Here is a 24589-nt window from a genome sequence, read left to right on the forward strand (position 1 = left end):
AAAAATAGCTAAGGGTCCGGCTATAATTTTCCAAAATTCTGTGAACAGAGAAATTATGTTTGGAACTAGAGGGTGGTGCAAGTGATGGCCCTATCTTCTTAAAGAAAAGGAGAGAAGGATAAAATGCAATTTATAGACCAGCTGGTGTTGTATCCATTGCTGGTTAACTACTAGAGTTCATAATGCAGGATGAAATCATTAAACATTGGATAGACAGTCAGGGACATTTAATACAGATGTGCAAATAGCAGGTTACACTTCAGCTGAATTCTAATGCAAAATAAGGGGTTAGATTAAGTAATTGCAGTGCATCTGGTTTGTGGACTTTTATACAAAAATATAGAGATCTATGGTGAAGGATTGTGCTGTGTTTGAAGATGTGATACATGGGACATTCTTTGGTTAAAAACAATGGTGTGTGATGTCACTGTTAATAAGTCAGATGGTCTGGAGGTCATTGCTCTCCGTACGGTTAAAGGCGAACCTCTGGCGTTTTCCTCTTTGGACTGATGTCCTCAGTAGTTGGTTTAACTGGTGTTGAATTAGGAGGTTGCCTCTGCGTCTGAACTGAAGGGGAGGTGTTGCTTTCCACAGTGGTGTCTGGTAGAGTAGGAAGGTTCAAGTCAGGACTTTGAAAGTCTGACCCTGAATTTTCAACAGCCTCCAGATTTGGCAAATCTATTTTTCCCGCCAATAACTAGTCTGCATGTCTCCTCTGGATAATGGCACCTCTGGTTTAGACAGTGTGAGAGACAGGTCCAGTATGTGCAAGGACAGTGGCAGGAACCCATTTCTCGCCTGTGGAGTCAAAGCCTCTTGCCTTTGGTGGAAAATTCTTTGTTTCTCCTTGCCTTCCCACTTGTGTTTGTTGTTGCTGTCGCACAATCTCCCCAGCGTTTGGAGGTTTCAAGAGATTGAATGCGGAACGCAGCTGACTCTTTATCATGAGTCAGGCAGGAGAGGTCTTGATCATGGAATGTGTGGTATTCTGGTAGACCAGCCAGAATTTGTTAAGGCATTTGATAAGCGAATTTTGTTCCTTGGTTGCTTTGGTTTGGATAAAGAGTTCTGCTAGGTCTGCAGGGTGATATGGTGGAGAAGTAATGTGTTGAATACCGTCTTCTTGTAGGAAACTCTCAAATTCCTGTGAGACAAATTGAGGTCCTTTGTTGCTTATCAGCCATTCAGGAAATCCAAAAGGACTAAATATTTCTTCTAGCTTCTCAATGGTTTTCTCAGTTGAGGTAGACATCATCATTGTGATCTCTGGCCATTGAGTGTGAACATGAACTATTATGAAGAACATATGTCCTTCAAAAGGTTCTGCAAAACCCACATGCACACCTTGCCAAGCCTCTTCAGGCCATTCCCATGGATTTCTTACTTCCGCAGGATTACATGTTCTAGGTTTCTCCTCAATTTCCGTATCCTTTCCAGGAATAACTTCTTGCTATTTCCTTCTTGCATACAACTCCGCAATGGATCTCATGTAGCTTCCTCAATCAGAATGATTACTCTGAGCCCCCATAGAAGACATCCTGTCTGCTCTATTCTCCCAGAGTAGTAGGGTTTCAGGTTAGGTGTTAGTCTTTTCTCATAAAACCATATCCATCACTTCTGAGAGCGCAGGATTGCTCTGAGTGTGTGACAGGTATGTTACCTACAGGTTCAAAATAGAAGCTTTCCCTTTCCAGCAGTCTGACAAACAGCCTGGTAGTAACAGTCTTGAAAGTCCATCTGCGTTACAATGTAAACGCGACCATTGCTCCTTAATGGTATAAATATGTGCAGATGAAAGCAATGCCCATCTTTGCATTCTATTTACCGTAAGTGACAGCATTCCCATGAGTGGTCCAGAGATGGCAGTGAGTGGACGATAGTCCGTCAGCAATGTAAACTCTCTCCCGTACAGAAACTGATGGAATATCTAGACTTCAAACATGATCACTAATGCTTCTCATTCAATCTAGGCATAGTTACTTTCAGCTTTGCTCAAACGTTCGAAAAGCGAAAGCAATGGCCTTTCTTCACCCCATGGAATTATGTGGGAGACCATTGCTCCTACACCATAAGGGGGTGCATCTCATAAACTCAATTACTGACCTTCCTTTGTAGCCAGGTCCTTAGGAACAGTGATTTCCAGGGCAACCTCTTCTCCTTCCGTTTCCTGCACTGGGTCTGTTATTGATTTGATTTATTATTGTCACATGTATTAACGTACAGTACAAAATGTTGTTTCTTGCGTGCTACACAGACAAAGCATACTGTTCATAGAGAAGGAAAGAAGAGAGTGCAGAATGTAGTGTTACAGTCATAGCTGGGGGATAGAGAAAGATCAGCTTAATGCAAGATAACTCCATTCAAAAGTCTGATGGCAGCAGGGAAGAAGCTGTTCTTGAGTCGGTCGGTATGTGACCTCAGACTTTTGTATCTTTTTCCCAATGAAAGAAGGTGGAAGAGAGAATGTCCGGGGCACGTGGGGTCCTTAATAATGCTGGCTGCTTTGTTGAGGCAGCAGGAAGTGTAGACAGAGTCAATAGACGCAAGGCTGGTTTGTGTGATGGATTGGGCTACATTCACGACCTTTTGTAGCTCCTTGTGGTCTTGGGCAGAGCAGGAGCCATGCCCGACGTACACATGAGTACAGCGGAGCTCCAAAGAGCCAATAGGAATAAATACAAATACACATCAATGTGGAAACATGTAGAACCAAAAGCACTGTGCTCACTGGGATAGAGGGGAGGGGGTCAAAGGAGGGCTATCTGTATTTTGCATTGATGCCAGTGTTATTAATGAAATAAAAATATAAATATGTTGGATTTAGGGACTGTTGGAATAATGTTGGAATTTCTTAATTAAGGACAATGGCAGATTCTGAAACGTTATAAAAGGAGATAAAATAGACGGATGGTGAGCAATATTAGTTTCCCATGTGGGAAAATGTGAAGCTGAATACTTCGGAAGTGAGACAAACAAACACACATTATTCTAAGATTTTCAATGACAAAAGAGGTGCAGGGAGATGGTGTAGAAACACGGATAAAGGTGGCAAAGCAAGTGGATTTTAAATGTTTTTCTTACTCGTACATGGGATGTAGACATCGCTGATAAGGCTTTTCCTGCTTATCATTAATGGCCCTTGAGAAGGTCATTGTGAACCACCTTCCTAAACTGCTGCTGGTTGAGTGGTGTGGGTACACCCATGATCTTGTTATGGAGGGAGTTCCAGGGTTTTGATCCAGTGACAATGCAGGGATGGCGACATAGTTCCAAGTCCTTCATTGCGAGAGGTTTCGAGTCCGGGAACAGGGATGTGCTGTTGCAATTATAGAGGGCCTTGATGAGGCCACACCTGGAGTATTGTGTGCAGTTTTGGTCTCCTTTTCTGAGGAAGGATGTTCTTGCTGTCATGGGACTGCAGCGAAGGTTTACCAGGCTGATTCCCGGGATGGTGGGACTGACAGATGAGGAGAGATTCACTAGGTTAGGATTGTTTTCGCTGGAGTTCAGATGAATGCGGGGGGGGCGGAATCTCATTAAGAACTTATAAAATTCTAACAAGACCAGAAAGAGTAGATGCAGGGAGGATATTCCCAATAATGGGAGCGTCCAGAACCAAGGGTCACAGTCTGAGGATTCAGGGTAGACCATTTATGATGGGGATGAGAAGACATTTCTTCACCCAAAGAGTGGTGAGCCTGTGGAATTCATTACCACAGGAAGTAGTTGATGCCAAAACATTGAATGTATTCAAGAGGCAGCTGGATATAGCACTTGGGGTAAATGGGGTCAAAGGTAATGGGGAGAAAGCAGGATTAGGCTGCTGAGTCATTATTCATCAGTCGTAATCGTGATGAATGGCCAAGCATGTTGGAAGGGCCAAATGGCCTCCTCCTGCTCCCATAAGTTTGAACTATGTGTAATTTGAAGAGGAACCTTCATAGTGCATGGTGTCTCCATGCATTTATTGCCCTTGTCAGTTACCTAGATGGCACACACCAGAATGTTTACAATGGTTGATGGATGGATTCCAATTCCAATTCTGGAACTCCAATTCCTGGGAGACCTTCATCCATTTCCAGAGCGAGTTATTCCCGGAACAGTTAATCTATCACCACTGCCTTAGATCTTAGAGCTTGAGGGGCACCATTCAGATCAAGCATGGCTGACCAGGTGTCTCTCCCACTCTTACCACCAACCATTGGTATATTGGAAGGATTTGCAAGTTGATATTCAACCTGCTTGGCCATGTTACGAACGCACCTCCCTTGGCCATCAAGTCCTGGGGTGGGACTGGAACCTGGATCTTCTGGCTCTGAGGGAGGGATACTAGCCCACTGCGCCACAAGACCAGTAGGTGGGGTGGTGATTTGTTTTGGATGCTGTTGGGCTGTTTGATTATTGATGGAGTTGCAGGCAAATGAAGAGTATTCCATTACACTCTTGACTTGTGCCTCATAGATGGCAGGAAGATTTTTGGGATCAGGAAGTGAGTCACTTGCCGAAAAATACCCACCCTCTGACCTGTTGCTACAAAGTTCCCTGTTGGGTATTTCAATTGAAATCATAGTCACGTATAACATCAAAAGTCTTTGAGCTACTGTTGTTGGGCTGAGAGGAATTGCTATCTGTACAAGAGTGGGAGTGTCAAAGCAGCAACATGAAGATACAGTTTCCTCGGCAACCCAGTAAGCAATTGTCAACAATGAATGTTAAGTGATTCAGTGAGAGAAATACTTGTCCAGTCAGTTTGAGCAAGTTTGATCTTGGAGATAGAAAAACAGTCGACCAATCTTTATAATTCCATTCACAACAAAACTGGGAAATGGGAAGCTTCTTTGAGTCTGAAACCAGTTACAACTGCTACTCATGTATGTTATGAAGTTCAGCAAAGTACTTGACTAGGTATTCCATAGAACCATAGAATCCCTGCAGTGGAGAAAAAGGCCATTTGGCCCATCGACTTTGCACCGACTCTCCAAAAGAACATCCTACTGAGGGCCCTATTCTCGTAACCCTGCGTGTTTACCATGGCCAATCCATCTAACCTGCACATCTTTGGATTGTGGGAGGAAACTGGAGCACCCAAAGGAAACCTACACAGACACAGGGAAAACATGTAGACAATCGCCCGAGGCTGGAATCAAACCCTAGTCCCTGACGTTGTGAGGCAACAGCTTATTCATACTTAATAGATACATAGGTGATGCTAGTCATGGGACCAGGGAAAAATCAGTAGTGCTAACGGGTGCAAGCAGTGAAAAAGGAGAGGCCTGCATTTATATAGCACACTTCACAACAGCTCAAAGAGCTTCACAGCCAATGAAGTACTTTTGAAGCAGAGGACATTTGCAATGTGGGAAACATGGCAGCCAATTTACTCGCAGCCAGCTCCCATAATACTTTGGGGCACAGTTGAGCTGTCTGTCTGGGCCACTCTTTACCCAGAGTGCTTTGGGTATGTGGTGGGCCAATAATATCAAAGCTGGTGGGGTGGGAGGGGGTGGTAGTGGGAGCCAAGGACTGATGCCAAGGCTTTGCAGTTTGCCCAGCAGCATAGTACATACCCAAGCCATGCCAGTGCCAAGGTTCAAGTGCAAAATAATTCATCTCCTTCCATCTCCGTTTGCTCTTTCTGGAGTTTTGGCAGTGACACAAAAGCAATGTTGATGGATTCCGAACCGTGGAATGTGGAAGTGCTTCATTTACGGGCAAAATTCTGCTGCTGTCCCAGCTGCTAACTGGTACCTCTGGCTGACGGGGGCTTGTGCATGTCGCTATAGACAATAAATAGTTTACTGTTTTCAACTATTTTATAGATAGTCGTAAAAAGCAGCATGTTGCAGATGCTGGAAGCGGGTCAGTGAGTGAAACATTAATCCTTCCTGCCGCTTGTTCCAGTTTCACAGATGCTGCCTGATCTGCTGAGTGTTTCCAGAATGTTCTGCCTTAGTTGCAGGAATTTGTTTTTCATATTTCTGGAGGTTTGATGCTTACTAAGTATTTTTATTTGGCCAGATCGCTCCTCCTCCCTTCCCTCCTCCACTCCCCCCTCCTCCATTCTCCCCCTCACTTCTGCATTTAAAGTTAAAGTTTATTTATTAATCACATTAACACTGCAATGAAAAACCAGCCTCCCATCCATTGACTGTCTACACTTCCTGCTACCTTGGTAAAGCAGCCAGCATAATTAAGGACCCCATGCACCCTGAGCGTTCTCTCTTCCACCTTGTTCCTTTGGGAAAAAGATACAAAAGTCCGAAGACACGTACCAACTGACTCAAGAACAGCTTCTTCACTGCTGCCATCAGACTTTTGAATGGACTTGCCTCACATTAAGTTGATCTTTCTCTACACCCTAGCTATGACTGTAACACTACATTCTACGTTCTGTCGTTTCCCTCTCAATGAACAGTATGCTTTGTCTGTATAGTGCGCAAGAACCAATACTTTTCACTGTATGTTAATACATGCGACAATAATAAATCAAATCACCGTGTAATTTCCCCAGTCGCCACACTCTGGCACCAGGTCGGGTCAATGCACCCGACTGTGTCTTTCAGACTGTGGGAGGAAACCGGAGCACCCGGAGGAAACCCACACAGACAATGCGCAGACTCCGCACAGACAGTGACCCAAGTCAGGAATCGAACCTGGATCCCTGGCGCTGTGAGGCAGCAGTGCTAACCGCTGTGCCACCGTGCTGCGTTTGCTCTCCTTTTCACCCTCCCTTTTGTCTCCAGTTAACTGACTCGTTCCAACCAACAGCGGCAGTAAACGGCCCTTCAGTACTCTGTTAGTTCTTCATGTGAGCAGCCATATGGGGAGGATTTGATGAACTACCCAACTGTGTGTGTGTGTGTGTGTGTGTGTGTGTGTGTGTGTGTGGGGGGGGGGGGGGGGGGGGAGAGAGAGACACCACAGCTGTTCTCTCCTCATCTGCCACCCAGATGGTCAAAGCCAATTTTAATCCCTGGAAATGCTGCCCTGCCTGAGATCAGCCACAGGGCAGAGAGAGACTGAAACTGGGATCCAGTCAGTGCGGTTCAGTTCGACGCTGGCATTTAATAACCGAGAAAGCCAACGAGTTGTGCTTTTGTGGTGTTCACCATAGGAAATACCAGCAAACTGGCGAAAATAGTTGGAACGACATCAAGGCAGGAAGGTTATGTTGGCACACCCTCTTGAGTTTCTTTTGGGGCCTTTTAACAACTGCTCGAAAGGAGAGATGTTGTCCCAACATTGCGGCCTGAATTCAAAGCAAAGTTCAAGCAGATTAAAGGATGCTCCGCTCCTCACTCTGCCACCCAGTCTCTGATTATGTTTTTTTTGTGGAATTGCCATTAATGGTCTGGTAACCCTTTCCATGGGAAAACATTGTTTTATGTGGCCGTGTTGTAATCACTGTTATTATTATTTCGTTTTGAAACCTTGGAGAAGGCTTTCCTTCATCTGTTTCAAAACTCTGATTCCCCCCAGGCTTAAAGGAATATGAAATTGAACACTTCCCCATTAGACCCAATGTTCGCACATCCTCAAACATGGATTTGAAAGTCAGTAAAACTGGGAAGGGTAAACAGGTGTACCCTCCAGGACTGAATGGTGGCATGGCACCAGGAACGCTGCGTTCAATTCCTGGCTTGGGTACTGTCTGTGTGGCAGCTGCACATTCTTCCCATGTCTGTGTGGGTTTCCTCTGGGTACTCCGGTTTCCTCCCACACTCCAAAAGACAAGCTAAAGTTTATTTATTAGTCACAAGTAGGCTCACATTAACACTGCAATGAAGTTACTGTGAAGATCTCCAAATCGCCACACTCTGACGCCTGTTTGGGTACACCAAGGGAGAATTTGTCATGGCCGATGCACCTAACTGGCACATCTTTGCACTTTGGGAGGAAGCCGGAGCACCCAGACGAAACCCATGCAGACACGGGGAGAATGTGCAAGCCCCACACAGGCAGTGACCCGAGTCAAGAATTGAAGCCCGGTCCCTGGAGCTGTGAGGCAGCGGTGCTAACCACTGTGCCACCATGCCACCTATGTGCTGGTTAGGTATGTTGACCACACTAAATTCTCCCCGAACAGGCATTGGAGTATGGGAATTTCACAGTAACTTCATTGCAGTGTTAATGTAAGCCTTACTCGTTCCACTAATAAATAAATTCTAATCTTGATTTAATCTATCCATGGTTTAATAAAACTGAATATTAGTGAAAAACACTGACTCCTCAAAGGGAATAAAGATGCATTTCTTTGTTCCTATGAATCCAATCAATGATTGATCACATCTTAAGTTTGATAATTAAATGCAAAGTCGATAAGCCTTTTTGTTTCTTGGAGCTTATGATGCCACTGCTACAAATGTGTGCAATATGTGACATCATTCCATCAACTGATTGATGTAGGGATGGAATTTGCAACCTAATGCTTCCCACAACAGCTGGTACCCACACGTTGAACAGGAGCCAGAGCAGCTGTTTTGATATTTCTTAAAAGGCGACTGGAGTACAGCCTTCATCATTCATTTCATTACAACACGTCCTTTAATTACTGAGAATGCACCTAGGTTGTGCTTTGTTCTTCGCTCTGGTTCCCCGTGCCACCATTATTTTTCCTGGTGAATATTAAGTGACTTAGTCAGGAGCCTGCAGACCCTGAATAAGGTCCAGCAATGTGGTGCCCTTAGATGAGGGAGCAGAGTTCAATCAGAGCATGAAATGGGCCAAGTTTGGCAACAGGCGCGAGAGGAAATTGGGTCGGAGGGAGATGAAAGTCATCAAGGTAGGTCTGAGACGTGTGGGGTGGGACAGTGGTTCGCACTGCCAGGCTCTTGATTGGAGCAATACTCTGGCACAAACAATCCCTACAATGTAGAAGGAGGCCATTCAGCCTGCACTGATAACAATTCTACCCAGACCCTATCCCCGTAACCCCTGGCACATCCAATCCCACTTATTTACCCTGCCAATGTCCCTGACACTAAGGGGCAATTTAGCACAGCCAATCAACCTAATTTGCACACCTTGGAGTGTGGGAGGGAACTGCAACATCGGGAGGAAACCCACGCAGACATGGAGAGAATATTCAGACTCCACATAGACCCACACCAGGAATTCAACCAGGACCCTGGCACTATGAGGTAGCAGTGCTCATCACTATGCCAGTGTTCCGCCCAATGGAGCTTATCTGTTTGCGGGCATTGGAGTGGATAAATACCTCTCAATTTTTATAAGGTTCTGAGTCTGAGGGACTGATCTGTGACACATCAATGGAGCTGATGAATGTATATATAAAATAATCAGTACCTTCTTTTAAATAAGGGAACACTTGCATTTATATGGCACCTTTCATGGACTGAGGACATTCCAAAGCACTCTACAACTAACGAAGTACTTTTTGAAGTGTGGTCCCTGTTGTAATGTAGGATCCTTTATAGAAACATAGTAAATAGAAGCAAGAGTAGGCCATTCGGCCCTTTGAACCTGTAAAACATCTTGGGGCATCCTGAGGTCGTGAAATGCGCTATATAAATTCAGGTCTGTGTCTGTTTGCCTCTCCTGCTTCAAAAGAAATCAACTATTATTTAACATACATTAAGTTTGCTTGATACATTGTTGAAGCACTTAAGACATGGGAAATCCCTTTCGAAGGATAGGCACAAGAGAAGGCCATTCAGCCCATCAAGCCTGCTTCGCCATTCAGTAAAATCATGGCTGATCATCCACTTCAATGCCTTTTTCCCATCCTATCCCCATATCCTTTATGTTATCGGTGGTTAGAAATAATCGGAAGTTTAGTGAAAGGAGAGGAGAAACTGGCTTTCAGGTTAAAGAATGTGGATTTAATAAATGGGGGAATTTCATTCTGTTCACAGGGCGACATGAGGGTGGCACAGTGGTTAGCACTGCTGTCTCACAGCTCCTGGGACCTGTGTTCAGTTCTGGGTGTGGGTCACCGTCTGTGCACAGTCTGAACGTTCTCCCCGTGTCTGCGTGGGTTTCCTTCGCGTGCTCTGGTTTTTCCCCTCAGTCTGAAAGTTTGGACGGTGGTTTCCTCCCACTGTCCAAAAGACACGCTGATTAGATGTGTTGACCATGTTAAATCCTCCCTCAGTGTACCCCAACAGACGGAGGAGCGGGGCAACTGGGGGATTTTCACAGTAACTTCATTACAGTGTTAATATAAGCCTACCTGTGACAGCCATAAATCAACTTTTAAACTTTATATCTAAACCCTCCCCCTCCACCCACCTCAAAGGTTGTGCAAACACAGAGAGAATGAAAGGACATGTGCCCCTTCTTTTTGTTGCAGTGTTCTGCAGACACACCTGATGTGGCCATGCATTGAGCTACAAGTTTGCTTTTGAGCAAATTAGAAAGATGTTAAAATGATCTCTTCCATAAAGACTTCTTTAAAGTCTCGCTCCACTCTTCAATTTCAGCAATTACTATGAAATTAACAGAATGTACTAACTGTCTAATAGTAAGAGTCTAACTAGAGTCTCCAACCGAACTGCGTTGAGTTTTGAAGAGTTAAGCACACCCTTTCGGACAGGCTGTTCCAATAGGCTGACTTATTGCAGTCTGAACTGACTGAAAGCACAGAGATATTTTGAAGTACAGACACAGGGAGTACAAATTCTGCAAATGGTTTGTCTACAGTGGTGCTGTCTAACTGCTAGTCCTCTGTTGCTTAAGCGATGTTTAAATAACTCCCTGCTGCCCAAATAATAATAACAATTTTGTCCGTAGTTAGAATCATAGACTGGTTACTGCACAGAAGACCTTCTGGCCTGTTGTACCCATGTTGCCTCACGGCAAGGACAACTCAACTCCTCCCTATCCCTTGCCCTTTCCTTATATCTCTGTATTTTTTCTCTATTCAGGGGCTTATTTAATTACCTTTTAAAAAGCCATGAATCTGCCTCTGCCACACTTTTGCAGCGTATCCCAGGTTCAAATTTTTCTTCATGTTGCCCTTGGTTCTTTTGTCAATCACCTTGAATTGGTGTCCTCTGAATTTCAATCTTTCTGACATTGTGGACAGCTTCTCCCCTGTCCAGACCCCTCCTGGTTTTTGTAATGACTTTAATCGGGCCATTGAAGTTGGCCTGTTGGAATATGAACTCCCTGATTAGGGGCCAATCAATGGACCAGTAAGGGAGACTTTACTTTGTATATAACTGGGTGTGTCAGTTCCTCTGGCACCCCCGAGGGTAGACTGCTGACTGATAGCGCTCTGTGTCCTGCTGTTGGAATTGTAAATACAGGGATTCTGGTGAAGGGACTTCTGTGAACTTATTACAGCTTTGAACCTCTATCAAAGTCTCCTCTCCACCTTCTCTTCTCTAAAGTGGACAACTCCAGATCCAGTCGGTCAACGTAACTGAAGTCCCTCATCTGTGGAAACATTCTTGTAAATCTTTTCTGCATCCTCTCCAAAGTCTTCCTATCCATCCTAAACTGCAGTGCCCAGAATTGGACACAATTGCTCCAGTTTAGGTTCCAACCAGAGATTCATGAAACTTCACCTTGCTCTCATGTTATCTGCCTCTACTTATCAAGCCCCGTATCCCCGGTTACACCACTTTCTGAACCTGTCCTGATACTTTTAATGATTTGCGCACACACCACTCCACTTCTTGCTCTCTTTTAGAATTTTACCCTTCATTTTATACTTCCTCACCTCATTCCGCCCACCAAAATGTATCAGTTCACACATCTCTTCATTAAGTTTCATTTGCCACGTGTCTGTCCATTTCACCAGCTGTGTGCGTCCTCGGAACTGACACCGTTGAGATTAAATTTAGAGTTACTCAAAGTCGTTCATTTCTGATCAGTTTAGGTTACATTTTTCATACTGCCGCTTCAAAGCCTTGTGTGTCTTTGTTGCCTTTTATTTTTATGGTCCATGTGGTCCTAATTACCTCCTTGTGGGTCCCATGACTCTCCAGATGTGGATTAAAAAAAAACACAAACCAAATAAATGAAGTTTGGAGCAGCCCAGCATCTCTCTCCCATCTCCCCATCCCAACCTATTAACATTCCAGCCCCAAATAGAAGCCATTTAAAAGGTCTGGTCAGCATTTTGAGTAGGCAGGAATATGGAAGAACTCCGCGCATATGGCACATGTGACGTTCTCACAACCCACATGAGCTCCTTACTTCAGCACTTTGCCACTCTGTTCTGCGTCGATAAAAGAGGTAGTGCATAACTTCAGAGTGGCAGCAATCCCACTTTAAAGAAATTGGGTTGCAGTATTTTTGTATTTTGCCTCTTCACACTGACTGCAGTCTGTAGTGGTTTAGACTGCCTGGCCAATGGGTTGTATGTTTGCTGTGCTGACTTGCAGCACTGGCAATGGAGATCCCTCATTAGCTATTGGAGCTTTTACAGATAGAGCAACAGCCGCAAAATGCTTCAGGAGGGCAGGATTGTCTGATGTATTCTGAGGACTGAGTATGGTGGCACAGTGGTTAGCACTGCTGCCTCACAATGCCAGGGACCTGGGTTCGATTCCCAGCTTGGGTCAGTGTCTGCCTGGAGTTTGCATGTTCTCCCTGTGTCTGCGTGGGTTTCCTTCGGGTGCTCCGGTTTCCACCCACAGTCTGAAAGACGTGCTGGTTAGGTGCATTGACCCGAACTGTGGTGACTAGGGGAATTTCACAATAACTTCATTGCGGTGTTAATGTAAGCCTCACTTGTAATAACAAATTAACTTAATTTATGGTCTTTTCTTCCCAATTCCAAACTGATAGAGTTACTCAGTCACTCATTTCCGAGCAGTTTGGATACCTCATCAACTCAATCCAAGGATATTCCTGGCGTTGCCAGAAATTAGTGACTAGATCAACAAGGCAAAACTCGCATGTTATTTTGCAGCGCAGGATGTGATAATTGGAGCTGGAATTTCAAATGAATGTCTTATCACCTTTGTTAATGAAGAATTCTGTAATATGGTTTTGTGCAGCAGATACTGCAGTGTCCAGGGAAGTAGTGCATGATGATCTACTGGATAGTGAGCTGCATTGTCCATGCTAAATTCTCCCTCGGTGTATCCGAATAGCCGGAGTGTGGCAGCTCGGGGATTTTCACAGTAACTTCATTGCAGTGTTACTGTAAACCTGACTTGTGACACTAATAAATAAACTTTAAGAGTTTAAAACTTTGTGAAGTCATTATGGATGAATGAACATCAGTGTGTATTTAATAGTACAATATGTAATTTGTATGTTCCCTGTTTGGGGGGAGCTGTGCTAAATGATCTTTCCTCAGAGAACGGTTGGGCTGTGGAATGCAGTGCCTGCTGTGATAGTGGAGTCGGACACTTTAGGAACTTTCAAGCGGTTATTGGATAGGCACATGGAGCTCACCAGAATGATAGGGAGTGGGATAGCTTGATCTTGGGTTCGGACATAGCTCGGCACAACATCGAGGGCCGAAGGGCCTGTACTGTACTGTTCTATGTTCTACATGACAAGGGATTAACAATGGGATGGCACGGTGGTTAGCACTGCTGCCTCACAGCGCCAGGGACCTGGGTTCAATTCTTGGCTTGGATCACTCTGTGTGGAGTCTGCGTGTTCTCCCCGTGTCTGCGTGGCTTTCCTCCCACAATTTCAAAGACGTGCTGGTTAGGGTGCATTGGCCGTGCTTAAATTCTCCCTCAGTGTACCCGAACAGGTGCCGGAGTGTGGCCACTAGGCCATTTTCACAGTAACTTTATTGTAGTGTTAATGTAAGCCTACTTGTGACGAATCATAAATAAACTTAACAATGAAGACCTCATACTTCTTACCTTAACACAGAACCATTCGAAACTTGTCTTTGGAAAATTATTACCATTCTTTTGTCTTTCAAATGAGAAGTTAAAGCGAGGGCCTGTTGGGCCTTTCAGTTGGGTGTAGGAGATGCCATGCTGTTAATTTGAAGAAGAGCAGGGGGCATTCTGTTGGGTATTCTGAGGGTATTCACCCTCAACTGGTAACTAACAATCAGATGATCTCATTACTGTCCATGGTATCTACATCACAATGGTGTCTACACTTTTTAGAAGTCATCTATTTGGCACATCTCGAGGTCATGAAAAGGCCCGAATTAAATGCAGGTTCTGTTTTCTTTTTCTCGCGATAGTATTATTGATGGGAGCACTTGTCTGTTTGTTTAGCGCTGGCGGGACAGGGGTCCTCCTGAACGTCGACAGGGTGGCTGAACAGCTGGAAGAGTTGGGTGTCCACGGAGTGCAGGTTCGAGGTCTGGCTGATTCCGGCTGGTTCCTAGACAACAAACAGTACCAAAGGACCGACTGCATTGACACGATATCGTGCGCCCCCACCGAAGCGATCAAAAAAGGAATAAGGTAGGACTTGTCGCATTCATTCCTTTTGCCTTGTGAGCTTATAGAATCATAGAACCTCACAGTGCAGAAAGAGGCCATTCGGCCCATATATCGTGGAATAGGAATGGGACAAGATGTTTGATTTATTTCTTGGTCAGTCCTTTGGTAATTGCAATTCCATGGTCCATGACAGGGTGGCACGATGGCACAGTGGTTAGCACTGCTGCCTCACAGCGCCAGGAATCTGAGTTCAATTCCCAGCTTGGGTCACTATCTGTGTGGAGTTTGCACGTTCTCTCCATGTCTGTGTGGTTCTCCTCCAAGTACTCTGGCTTCCTCCCACAATCCAAAGGAGGTTAGGTGCATTGGCCGTGATAAATTGCCCCTTAATGTCAGGGTAAATATATAGAGGATAGAACAGGATCTGTGTGGGGTAGTTGTCAGTGTAGGCTCAATGGCCTCCTTCTGCCCTCTAGATTCTATGATGTGTGATAAGTGGGGTAAATATGTGGGATTACTGGGATAGGTCCTGTGTAAGATACTCTGTCCGAGAGTCAGTGCACACTCAACGGGCCGAACGGCTTTGTTCTGCAGTGTAGGGATTCTATGATTCTAATGAAACATAGAAGGAGACAGAGGTATTAAAGGTTATTGGGCAAGGGCAGGTGAAATGGAGGTTAGACACAGATGAGCAATGGTCTAATTTGACAGACAGAACACATGGTGGGGGCAGAATGGCCTGCTCGTGTCTGTATGATCTATGAACAGTGTTTAGGAGCCAGCATCATACTAATATTCCATAGCTGTGGGATGTCTGCAGGCTGATTGTCGCACAGGTTCCTCTATTTAGTCCCAGGAGATCCTTGCCTCCTTTCTGTGCGTTGATCTGAATGTTTGAGTTGGTGTGATAGTGTGAAATAATTAAACCACATCCTTAATGTTTTCAGATACTGGAATGGAGTTGTACCTGAACTTTGCAAGCAGCAGTTCAGAGAAGGGGAAGAGTGGAACTGTTTCTTTGGATATAAAATATATCCAACTCTAAGAAGTAAGTTTTTTACAAAAATAAACAATATCAAACTCTTCCTGATCCATAAAAACAGCCTTTGATAATCCAGGATAACTCTGGCTGCAGGAGATTCAAATAACTCTCCAATTTCCCAATGGGAGAAGTGCCCTTCTGATCTGAATACTGTGAGAATTATAATTTAGCATCAAAGAGAAGGAAATGAGTTATAAAGTTGGATTTGTCCGACTCCACCTGCATTCTTTCTTTTTCTAATATTAAAGCAAAATACTGCAGATGCTGGAATCTGAAACAAAAGCAAAAAATGCTGGAAAATCTCAGCAGGTCTGACAGCGTCTGTGCAGAGAGAACAGAGCCAGTGTTTCGAGTCTGGATAAGTTTAACTTGTTTATTAGTGTCACAAGGAGGCTTACATTAACACTGCAATGTTAACACCAGTAACCACATTCTGCTGCCTGTTTATTACAATAATGCTTAAGTAGGGTGGCACGGTGGTGAGTATTGCCGCCTCACAGCGCTAGGGACCAGGTTCGATTCCCGGCTTGGGTCACTGTGTGGAGTTTGCACATTCTCCCCATGTCTTCATGGGTTTCCTCCAGGCACTCCAGTTTCCTCCCACAGTCTGAAAGACGTGCTGGTTTGGTTCATTGACCCAAACAGGCGCCAGAGTTTGATGACTAGGGGAATTTCATGTAACTTCATTGCAGTGTTAATGTAAGCCTTACTTGTGACTAAGAAATAAACTTTAAGTATCAGAACACAGGCAAATTTATTTGAGATAGGATTTCAAAGTCACAACATTTGCAGAGGATTCATTAAGTTTATTTATTAGTCACAAGTTGGTTTACATTAACACTGCAATGAAATTGCTATGAAAATCCCCTAGTCGCCACACTCTGGCACCTGTTCAGGTACACTGAGGGAGAATTTAGCACGGCCAATGCACCTAACCAGCACGACTTTCAGACTGTGGGAGGAAACAGGAGCACCCGGAGGAGGCCCACACAGTCATGGGGAAAACATACAGACTCCGCACTGTGACCCAAGCTGGAAGTCGAACCTGGGTCCCTGGTGATGTGAGGTAGCAGTGCTAACCACTATGACACTGTGCCCTCCAAGGGTCCCTCCCTACAGATGCTGTCAGACCTGCTGAGTTTTTCCAACATTTTCTGTTTTTGTTCTTTCTCTTTCTGTTACTTTGACTGCAACATTAATCCAATTACTTTAGATAGGTTAAGAGCTTCACTGCGAGTACCATGGTGTAGTCAACTTGTAACTTAAAGTTTGTGAGCTCATGTCTAAATTGGCAATTTTAGTTTAATAAATTCATAATGCGTGAACTGATACTAGAAAAATGGTAGTGATAAAGAATATTGGATTGTTGTAAAAGCTAACTAGTTCATCAATATCCTTCAGAGAAGGGAACCTGTCGCTCATAATAAAAACAGGAAGTGCTGGACATCTCAATATGTCTGGTGGCATCTGTGGCCAGAGAAACAGGGTTAATGCTTTGAGTCCAATAAACTCTTCTTCTTTGAGGCCTGGGACAGATATGGTGATGGGTTTTCTGCTATTGAAAAGAGAAGGAAGGGACAGATAGAGATCTAGGGGCACATGTTCATAGCTCCTTGAAAATGGAGTCACAGGTGGACAGAATGGTGAAGAAGGCATTTGGCATGCTTGGTTTCATTGGTCAGAACATTGAATACAGGAGTTGGGATGTCTTGTTAAAGTTGTCCAAGACATTGGTAAGGCCACATTTGGAATACCATGTGCAATTCTGGTCATCCTATTATAGAAAGGATATTATTAAACTAGAAAGAATGAAGAAAAGATTTACTAGGAAGCTACCCGGACTTGCTGGATTGAGTTATAAGGAGAGGCTAAATAGACTGGGACTTCTTTCTCTGGAGTGTAGAAGGTTGAGGGGTGACCTTATAGAGATCTATAAAATAATGAAGGGCAAAGACAAGGTAGATAGTCAATATCTTTTCCCAAAGGTAGGGGAGCCTAAAACTAGAAGGCATAGGTTTAAGGTGAGAGGGGAGAGATACAAAAGTGTCCAGAGGGGCAATTTTTTCACACAGAGGGTGGTGAGTGTCTAGAACAAGCTGCCAGAGGTAGTAGTAGAGGTGGATACAATTTCATTTTTTAAAAAGCATTTAGATAGTTACATGAGTATGATGGGTAGAGAGGGATATGGGCCAAATGCGGTCAATTGAGATTAGCTTAGGGATGTAAAAAAAAGGTGGCATGGACAAGTTGGGCCGAAGGGCCTGTTTCCATGCTGTAAACCTCTATGACTCTATGATAGAAAATAAGGGAAGGTCAGCAATAGGTTAGAGGGCGGGAGAGAATGAAGAACAAAGATGTCCTGGAATATAAGGCAGAGAGAGTGATAACGAGAGTATTAAAGACACAAAACATTGGTCCAGGATAGGTGTTAATAGCAGAATAAAAGTCAGCACTATTTGACAGCAAAATAGCAGAATATGTTATTGACTGAATAAAGGTCAGCACTGTCCGAAAGCAAAAGCATGAGAACAAGATACTTGAGAGGTTGAAAATTCAAAATGGGGGATAGAGTTCATGGCCTGGAGTTGTTGAACCTGATGTTGAGTCCAGGAGGCTATAAATTGCTCAATTGGAAGATGAGGTGCTGTTCCTCCAGCTTGCGTTGGGCTTCACTACAAACATTACAGCAAGCTGAGGACAGAAGTGTGGACAAGAGCGAGGTGATGATTTGATATGGCAAATGACCAGGAGCTCGAGGTAATGCTTCTGAACTGAACAAAGATATTCTAAAAAAGTCACATTGGAATTGAAACATTAACATTCCTTCCCTCTCCACAGATGCTGAGGTTTTCCAACACCTTCTGTTTTTCTGTTAGATCTCCAGCATCCACAGTATTTTGCTGTTATACCTGACACTTGTACTCTCTCTGGCCTGCGTATCATTTCAGTCCTGCACTTTGTGCTTGATTCTTAATGTTTAATGAAATGACACTTGCGTTGGGCAATAAATGTGCCCCCACCAGAATCAGCCAAATCCTAAGATCATAGTTAAAATAACAAGGCATCAAGTCAGACAATGCTACTGAAATGACCTGGGTGGGATTGTGGTCAGTGCAGACTCAATGGGCTGAATGGCCTCCTTCTGTCCTGTTGAATTCTACATTGGTCGAAGTGCTCTGCAGAAGATCAGGGTTTAATTGTTCAAAATTATGAGGGGTTCTGATTGACTGATTAAATATTCTCACCGGAGGGTCAGAGATGACAGGAAACGATTCAAGATCATTCGCAAAAGAACCAAAGATGAGAATTTATTTTACACAATAGCTTGTGATCTGATTTGGGACGCACTGCCTGAAAATGTGCAGAAAGCTAATTGAGTGGTAACTCAAAGAGCGAAACTGGGTCAATAAACGCGGGGCAATAGGGAAGGAAGATGGGGGAGGCTGATGGAGCTAATTGGATAGTTCTTTGAAAACTCAACCACCATCATGGTGAGCCAAGTGGTCTTTTTCCGTGCTATACGATTCCAATTTCTGTTGTAGGGAACCGGATAACTCAGTAATTGGAGTTCCAGTACATTTATAAATAAGGGGTTTAAGATTTTACCACTTGTTTGGGACATCCGGGTTTAATCCTAGCCTCTCGTAATGTTCCTCCATATGCATTGACCAGCCAGCAAGATATTTCTCAAGCAGTGGAATAATGGAGAATAGTCACAAGAAATCTAACTTTGTTCGGTTCCTTTCCAAGGTCCATTGTTTGTGGTCCAGTGGCTCTTTGACGAGGCGCAGCTCACGGTCGATAATGTGCATTTCACCGGGCAACCTGTTCAAGAAGGACAGTGGAACTACATTCAGAACTTGGGACGAGAGCTGAAAAATTCTCTTGAGGATGTACCGTAAGTTCCGTCATCTACAACACAAGTGAGCGTGTTAAATCATAGAATCCCACAGAGCAGAATGAGGCCATTCGGCCCATCGAGTCTGCACTGACCACAATCCCAGCCAGGCCCTTTCCCGTATCCCCATGTATTTACCCTAACTGCTCCCCCTCACACTCAGGGGCAACTTAGCCTGGCCAATCCACCTCACCCACATAGCTTTGGATGGTGGGAGGAAACTGGAGTACCCAGAAGAAACCCATGCAGAAACGGGGAGAATGCGCAATCTTCACACAGGGTGGCTCAGTGGTTGGTACTACTGTCTCTCAGCACCAAGGACCTGGGTTTGATTCCCAACTTGGGTCACTGTCCTTTATTATATGACTGTGTATGAGCATGTCTCGCTATTTTTTCCTTGATGTTAGATTCAAGCATTTTCCCCAGTACAGAAGTTAAGCTAACCGGCCTATAGTTACCTGCCTTTTGTCTACCTCCTTTTTTAAACAGTGGATCACACTTGCTGTTTTCCAATCTACGGCAACCGCCCCAGAGTCCAGCAAATTTTGGTAAATTACCACAAGTGCATTTGCTATTTCCCTCACATTTCTTTTAGTATCCTGGGATGCACTCCGTCAGGGCCAGGAGAATTGTCTACCTTTAGCCCCATTAGCTTACCTAACACTGCCTCTTTAGTGATAATGATCATTTCTAGGTCCTCACCTGTAATAGCTGTTTTGTCATCAATTTTTGACATGTCATTTGTGTCTTCCACTGTGAAGACCGACACAAATTACCTGTTCAATGCCTCAGCCATTTCCTCATTTCCCTTTATTAAATCCCCCTTCTCGTCCTCTAAAGGACCAATGTTTACCTTAATCACTCTTTTTCTTTTTATATATTTGTAGAAAATGTTGCTATCTGTTTTTGTATTCTGAGCTAATTTACTCTCATAATCTTACTTTTCTTTATAGCTTTTTGCATGGCTTTCTGTCGACCTTTTTCCAATCCTTTAGTTTCCCACTAACCTTTGCCACTTTGTATTCATTTTCTTTCAATTTGATACCCTCCTTTATGGTTATGGGGAGAGGGCGGGAAAGTGGAACTGAGCAGCGACAGATCAGCCATGATCTTATTGAATGGCGGGGCAGGCTCGAAGGGCTGGATGGCCTACTCCTGCTCCTATTTCTTATGTTCTTATGTTCTTTACTTCCTTAGATATCCACGGCTGATTATCTCTTTTTCTACAGACCTTCCTTTCCACTGTATATAGTTTTGCTGAGCACTGTGAAAAATTGCTTTGAAAGTTTTCTATAAAGACGATAAGGTCTTTGCTCCCCAGTCTACCCTTAGTCAACTCCTTCCTCATCCCATTGTAGTCTCCTTTGTTGAAGCACAAGACACTGGTATTGGATTTTACCTTCTGTATTTTAAATTCAGCCATACTGTGATTGCTCCTTCTGAGAGGAGCCCTAACTATAAGATCATTAATTATTCCTGTCTCATTACACAGAACCAGATCTAATTTAGCTAGTTCCTTCGTAGGTTCCATTACACACTGTTTGAGGAAATTATCGCAGATACATTCTATGAACAAAGACTGTCCCGGATTACCTTCCTCACATATATTTTTCTTTTGTTCTAAGCCTATACCGATCTATGATCTGCAATCCATTCCTAAAAATATATTTAGCTTACTCCTTTTTAAAATAAGTTAATCATTTCACCAATTTGTTTTTCTGGGAGACTGTGACAAATCAGGTAAATTCACATCAATAAATACTGTCTTGAATCTTCTGTGATGTCTTAATTTTAAGAAGTAAAGAAGGTTAAAGTCCAGCAGGTTTACTTGGTAGCACGAGCTTTCGAAGCGCTGCCCCTTCATCAGGTATTTCTTCAGAACCGTATTAGGAGTCATACGGTCTCAAAGTTAACTGTTTCTCTCTCCACAGATGCTGCCAAACTTGCTGAGTCTTTCCAGCATTCTCTTGTTTTTATTTCAGATTTCCAGCATCTGCAGTTTTTTATTTTTTTTAATTAGTTGTAAATTAACTTTATGCTGCAATGCAGGTAATTTGAATATCTTTTCTGATTTCAGGGCTGTTTTTGCACCTGCATGTTTGTCCCATGAAGTTATCACCAAAAGGTAAGATATAAAAAGGGAGCAAAAGAAGAAAAGATTATTTACCCAAAGCAGCTTTCAAATCCAAATCTCTGAATCTTGTTTAAGAGAGATATATGTTTTTCAAGATATTCTTTCTATCCCTGCCCTTTAACTTAGATCGATCATTATTGTATTTGGAATTCCTCTCGGAGATTCTTATTTCCCATATACTGAGCGCTAATCTAAGCCCTTTGCTAGCTTACATTCACGTTCTCTTATCCCCTGGCACCCCATTCCAATAAAAAACAGTGAGGGTACTTTGTGTCTCTGGACCAGGGAAGAGAAAGATCTACAAGTATTCTAAATTCTTTTTACAATCTAACAATCTTCTGAACAGTGGCCAACAGTGACTTTTCAGACAAGGGGTAGGTGAAAATACAAGAAATATTCTTCAGAAAAGTAGAATGTTTTTTCAAAATTGCCTGTTGAATATTTGCATCTAATGAGTGCCCTCCACATTCTAAAAGCCAGACACCACCCTCACTGTCCAGATGTTAAACACCACCCTCACTGTCCAGACGTTGTGCACTGCCCTCACTGTCCAGACGTTGTGCACTGCCCTCACTGTCCAGACGTTGTGCACTGCCCTCACTGTCCAGACGTTGTGCACTGCCCTCACTGTTCAGACGTTGTGCACTGCCCTCACTGTCCAGACGTTGTGCACTGCCCTCACTGTCCAGACGTTGTGCACTGCCCTCACTGTCCAGACGTTGTGCACTGCCCTCACTGTCCAGACGTTGTGCACTGCCCTCAACTGTCCAGACGTTGTGCACTGTCCAGATGTTGTACACTGCCCTCACTGTCCAGATGTTCTCCACTATATAGTGTGTATACACTATATTCACAGTAACTTCATTACAGTGTTAATGTAAGCCTACTTGTGACACTAATAAACAAACTTTAAGCTTAAACTTAAAATGTTCAGGTACTCGACCCTGCTCCACCAGCTAATAAGATCATGGCTGATCTGAGAACCACAAATCTGCATCCTGCCTACCCCCAATAACCTATCACCCCCAGCCCCCCCTGTGCTTGCCAAGAATCTACCCACCTCTGCCTTAAAATTATTCAAAGACTCTGCTTCCACTAACTGCTCAGGAAGAGAATTCCAGCGACTCTCAACCCTCAGAGAAAATCTTACTTCACCTCTGTTTTAAATGGGGGCCCCTTATTGTAAAACAGTCACTCTTAGTTCTAGATTCTCCCACAAGAGGGAACATCCTCTCCCCCCCCCCCCACCCCACCCCCCCCGACCAACATCCACCCCATCAAGACTCCCTTAGGACCTTGCACGTTTCAATCAAATCATGCTGGACATTGATAAAATGGAAATCGGATGGAGAGGGTGGGAGTGAGGAAATATCACCTGGATGTTGTCTGTGGGAAATGCGTCAATGTTCCTTCCCAAATGTAACATTACATTTTCACATTTCACTTCCAGAGATTGGTTGAACCTCCAGGTGAAGGGCATTTCCCTACCCCGGGCACTGCACTGCTGGGATCGGAGTCTCCAAGACACGAACAGGAATGGCAAGAACTCAATGAAGGGCTGTCCCATCCACCTGACTGATGGCTGTCACTGGCCGCACTGTAACCCGACCTGTCCCACCATCAGAGACCAGTACTCGGGTCAGGAGATGACTGTTATACAGTTCCTAATGCACATGGGGTTCGACATACAGAAGATGGCTCAGCAGCAAGGCATGGAGGTTAGCAAACTACTCGGAATGCTGAGCAGCTGGAGCTAAGGTGTCTGCCCCAAGCAGGACTGACAGGACTTTTTATTTTGAGTGCGTTTATAAGAGAAGATGGGAAGTCCACGCGCGATGGAGGAGCAAGGGCAGGCATTCCCGACGGGAACTCAACAATCTCTCACAAACAAAACCTGCAAGGACACAAACAAAATACAAAGTGGTGGAAAGCACTGGAGTCATCAATGGAAAGTGAAAGAAAGATGGTCCGTCTTTCTCCGTAACGGAGGGTCCTCACCGATCGGCTCATAAAACCCAGAAGATAAAACACAGAAAACGGATTCCTCTCCCTTTCAGTTAACAACAGGATAGCGGGATTCAAGCAGGAAATGCTACGGTCAAAACTGATGCAAACTATAATGCTGTGTATATTTTAACAAACTTAAACCCGTGCTAAGTTGGTAATTTTACATATTTATTTTATTATGTAAATCATATTTATAAGTGTTATGCAGGCAGAGAGCTAAATATCTTTCTTTATAAATTGTAAATACCGTCTCCTAATCGCATGTTTTTTTTGTAATGGAATTAAAACAATCTTATGACAACCACTTGGGCGCATTATGTTGGTATCTGGACACCCGGGGGGGGGGGGGATTTAATACTTGTTGTGTTCACTTACTGGCCTCATTTTGCATGAATGGCATAGTGGTTAGCACTGCTGCCTCACAACACCAGGGACCCGGGTTCGATTCCTGGCTTGTGTCACTGTCTGTGTGGAATTTGCACATTCTCCCCGTGTCTGCGTGGGTTTCCTCCAGGTGCTCAGTTTCCCCCCAGCAGCCCAAAGATGTGCTGGTTAGATGCACTGGCCATGCTAAATTCTCCCTCAGTGTACCCAAACAGGCGCCAGAGTGTGGCGGCTAGGGGGTTTTCACAGTAATTTCATTGCAGTGTTAATGTAAGCCTCCCTGTGAGACTAATAAATAAACAGAAGAAACTGCACAAGACAGAACATTCAGCCCATCTGATCTGCATGTATGCCTCCACCCTTCTGCAGTTAACCCCATCTGCATAATCTTATCCTCTTCCACCAGTTTTTTTTTATCTGAAATATGAACCGGAATTTTACCGGCACGCCTGCAGATGTTTGCGGGACAGAATTCTCTGCTGGCCTCGAGCGAGTTCGTAAAATCCCGGGAATGGACTCTCAGCTATTCACCTCAAATATTCCTTGTGGGAGCGGGTTCCACATTCCCACCAGTCTCTGGATAAAAGTGGGAATTGGACGTGGTAGTGTCAATCTTGTACTTACGGCCCCTACTTTTAGTGTTCTCCAGTGGATCTGTTCGACTGAGCAGGGGGCAGGATATGGTCACTGGAAGTTTCCAAGTAGTGTCCGGGGGACTAGCTGGGGGGTAAAGGCATGGGGTTTTGGGGATAGGGTTTGGGTGGGATTGTGGTCGGTGCATGATT

The 24589-nt window shown here is 44.1% G+C and overlaps 1 protein-coding gene across 1 annotated transcript in view; it reads left to right on the top strand.

Moving 5' to 3' along the window:
• The window catches only part of LOC145356452 (palmitoleoyl-protein carboxylesterase NOTUM-like), a 48451-nt gene extending 24729 nt beyond the window's left edge, over window positions 1–23722 (top strand). The window contains exons 7-11 of the mRNA XM_080209182.1: window positions 14169–14360; window positions 15287–15387; window positions 19132–19279; window positions 21357–21404; window positions 22864–23722. Of these exons, the coding sequence (XP_080065308.1) occupies window positions 14169–14360; window positions 15287–15387; window positions 19132–19279; window positions 21357–21404; window positions 22864–23170 (796 nt within the window). The 3' untranslated portion in view covers window positions 23171–23722. The remainder of the gene's footprint in view (window positions 1–14168; window positions 14361–15286; window positions 15388–19131; window positions 19280–21356; window positions 21405–22863) is intronic.
• Window positions 23723–24589: the final 867 nt, after the last annotated feature.

This window comes from Carcharhinus amblyrhynchos, chromosome 21, assembly GCF_965287045.1.
Source record: "Carcharhinus amblyrhynchos chromosome 21, sCarAmb.v2.hapA, whole genome shotgun sequence".
Lineage (NCBI taxonomy): Eukaryota > Metazoa > Chordata > Chondrichthyes > Carcharhiniformes > Carcharhinidae > Carcharhinus > Carcharhinus amblyrhynchos.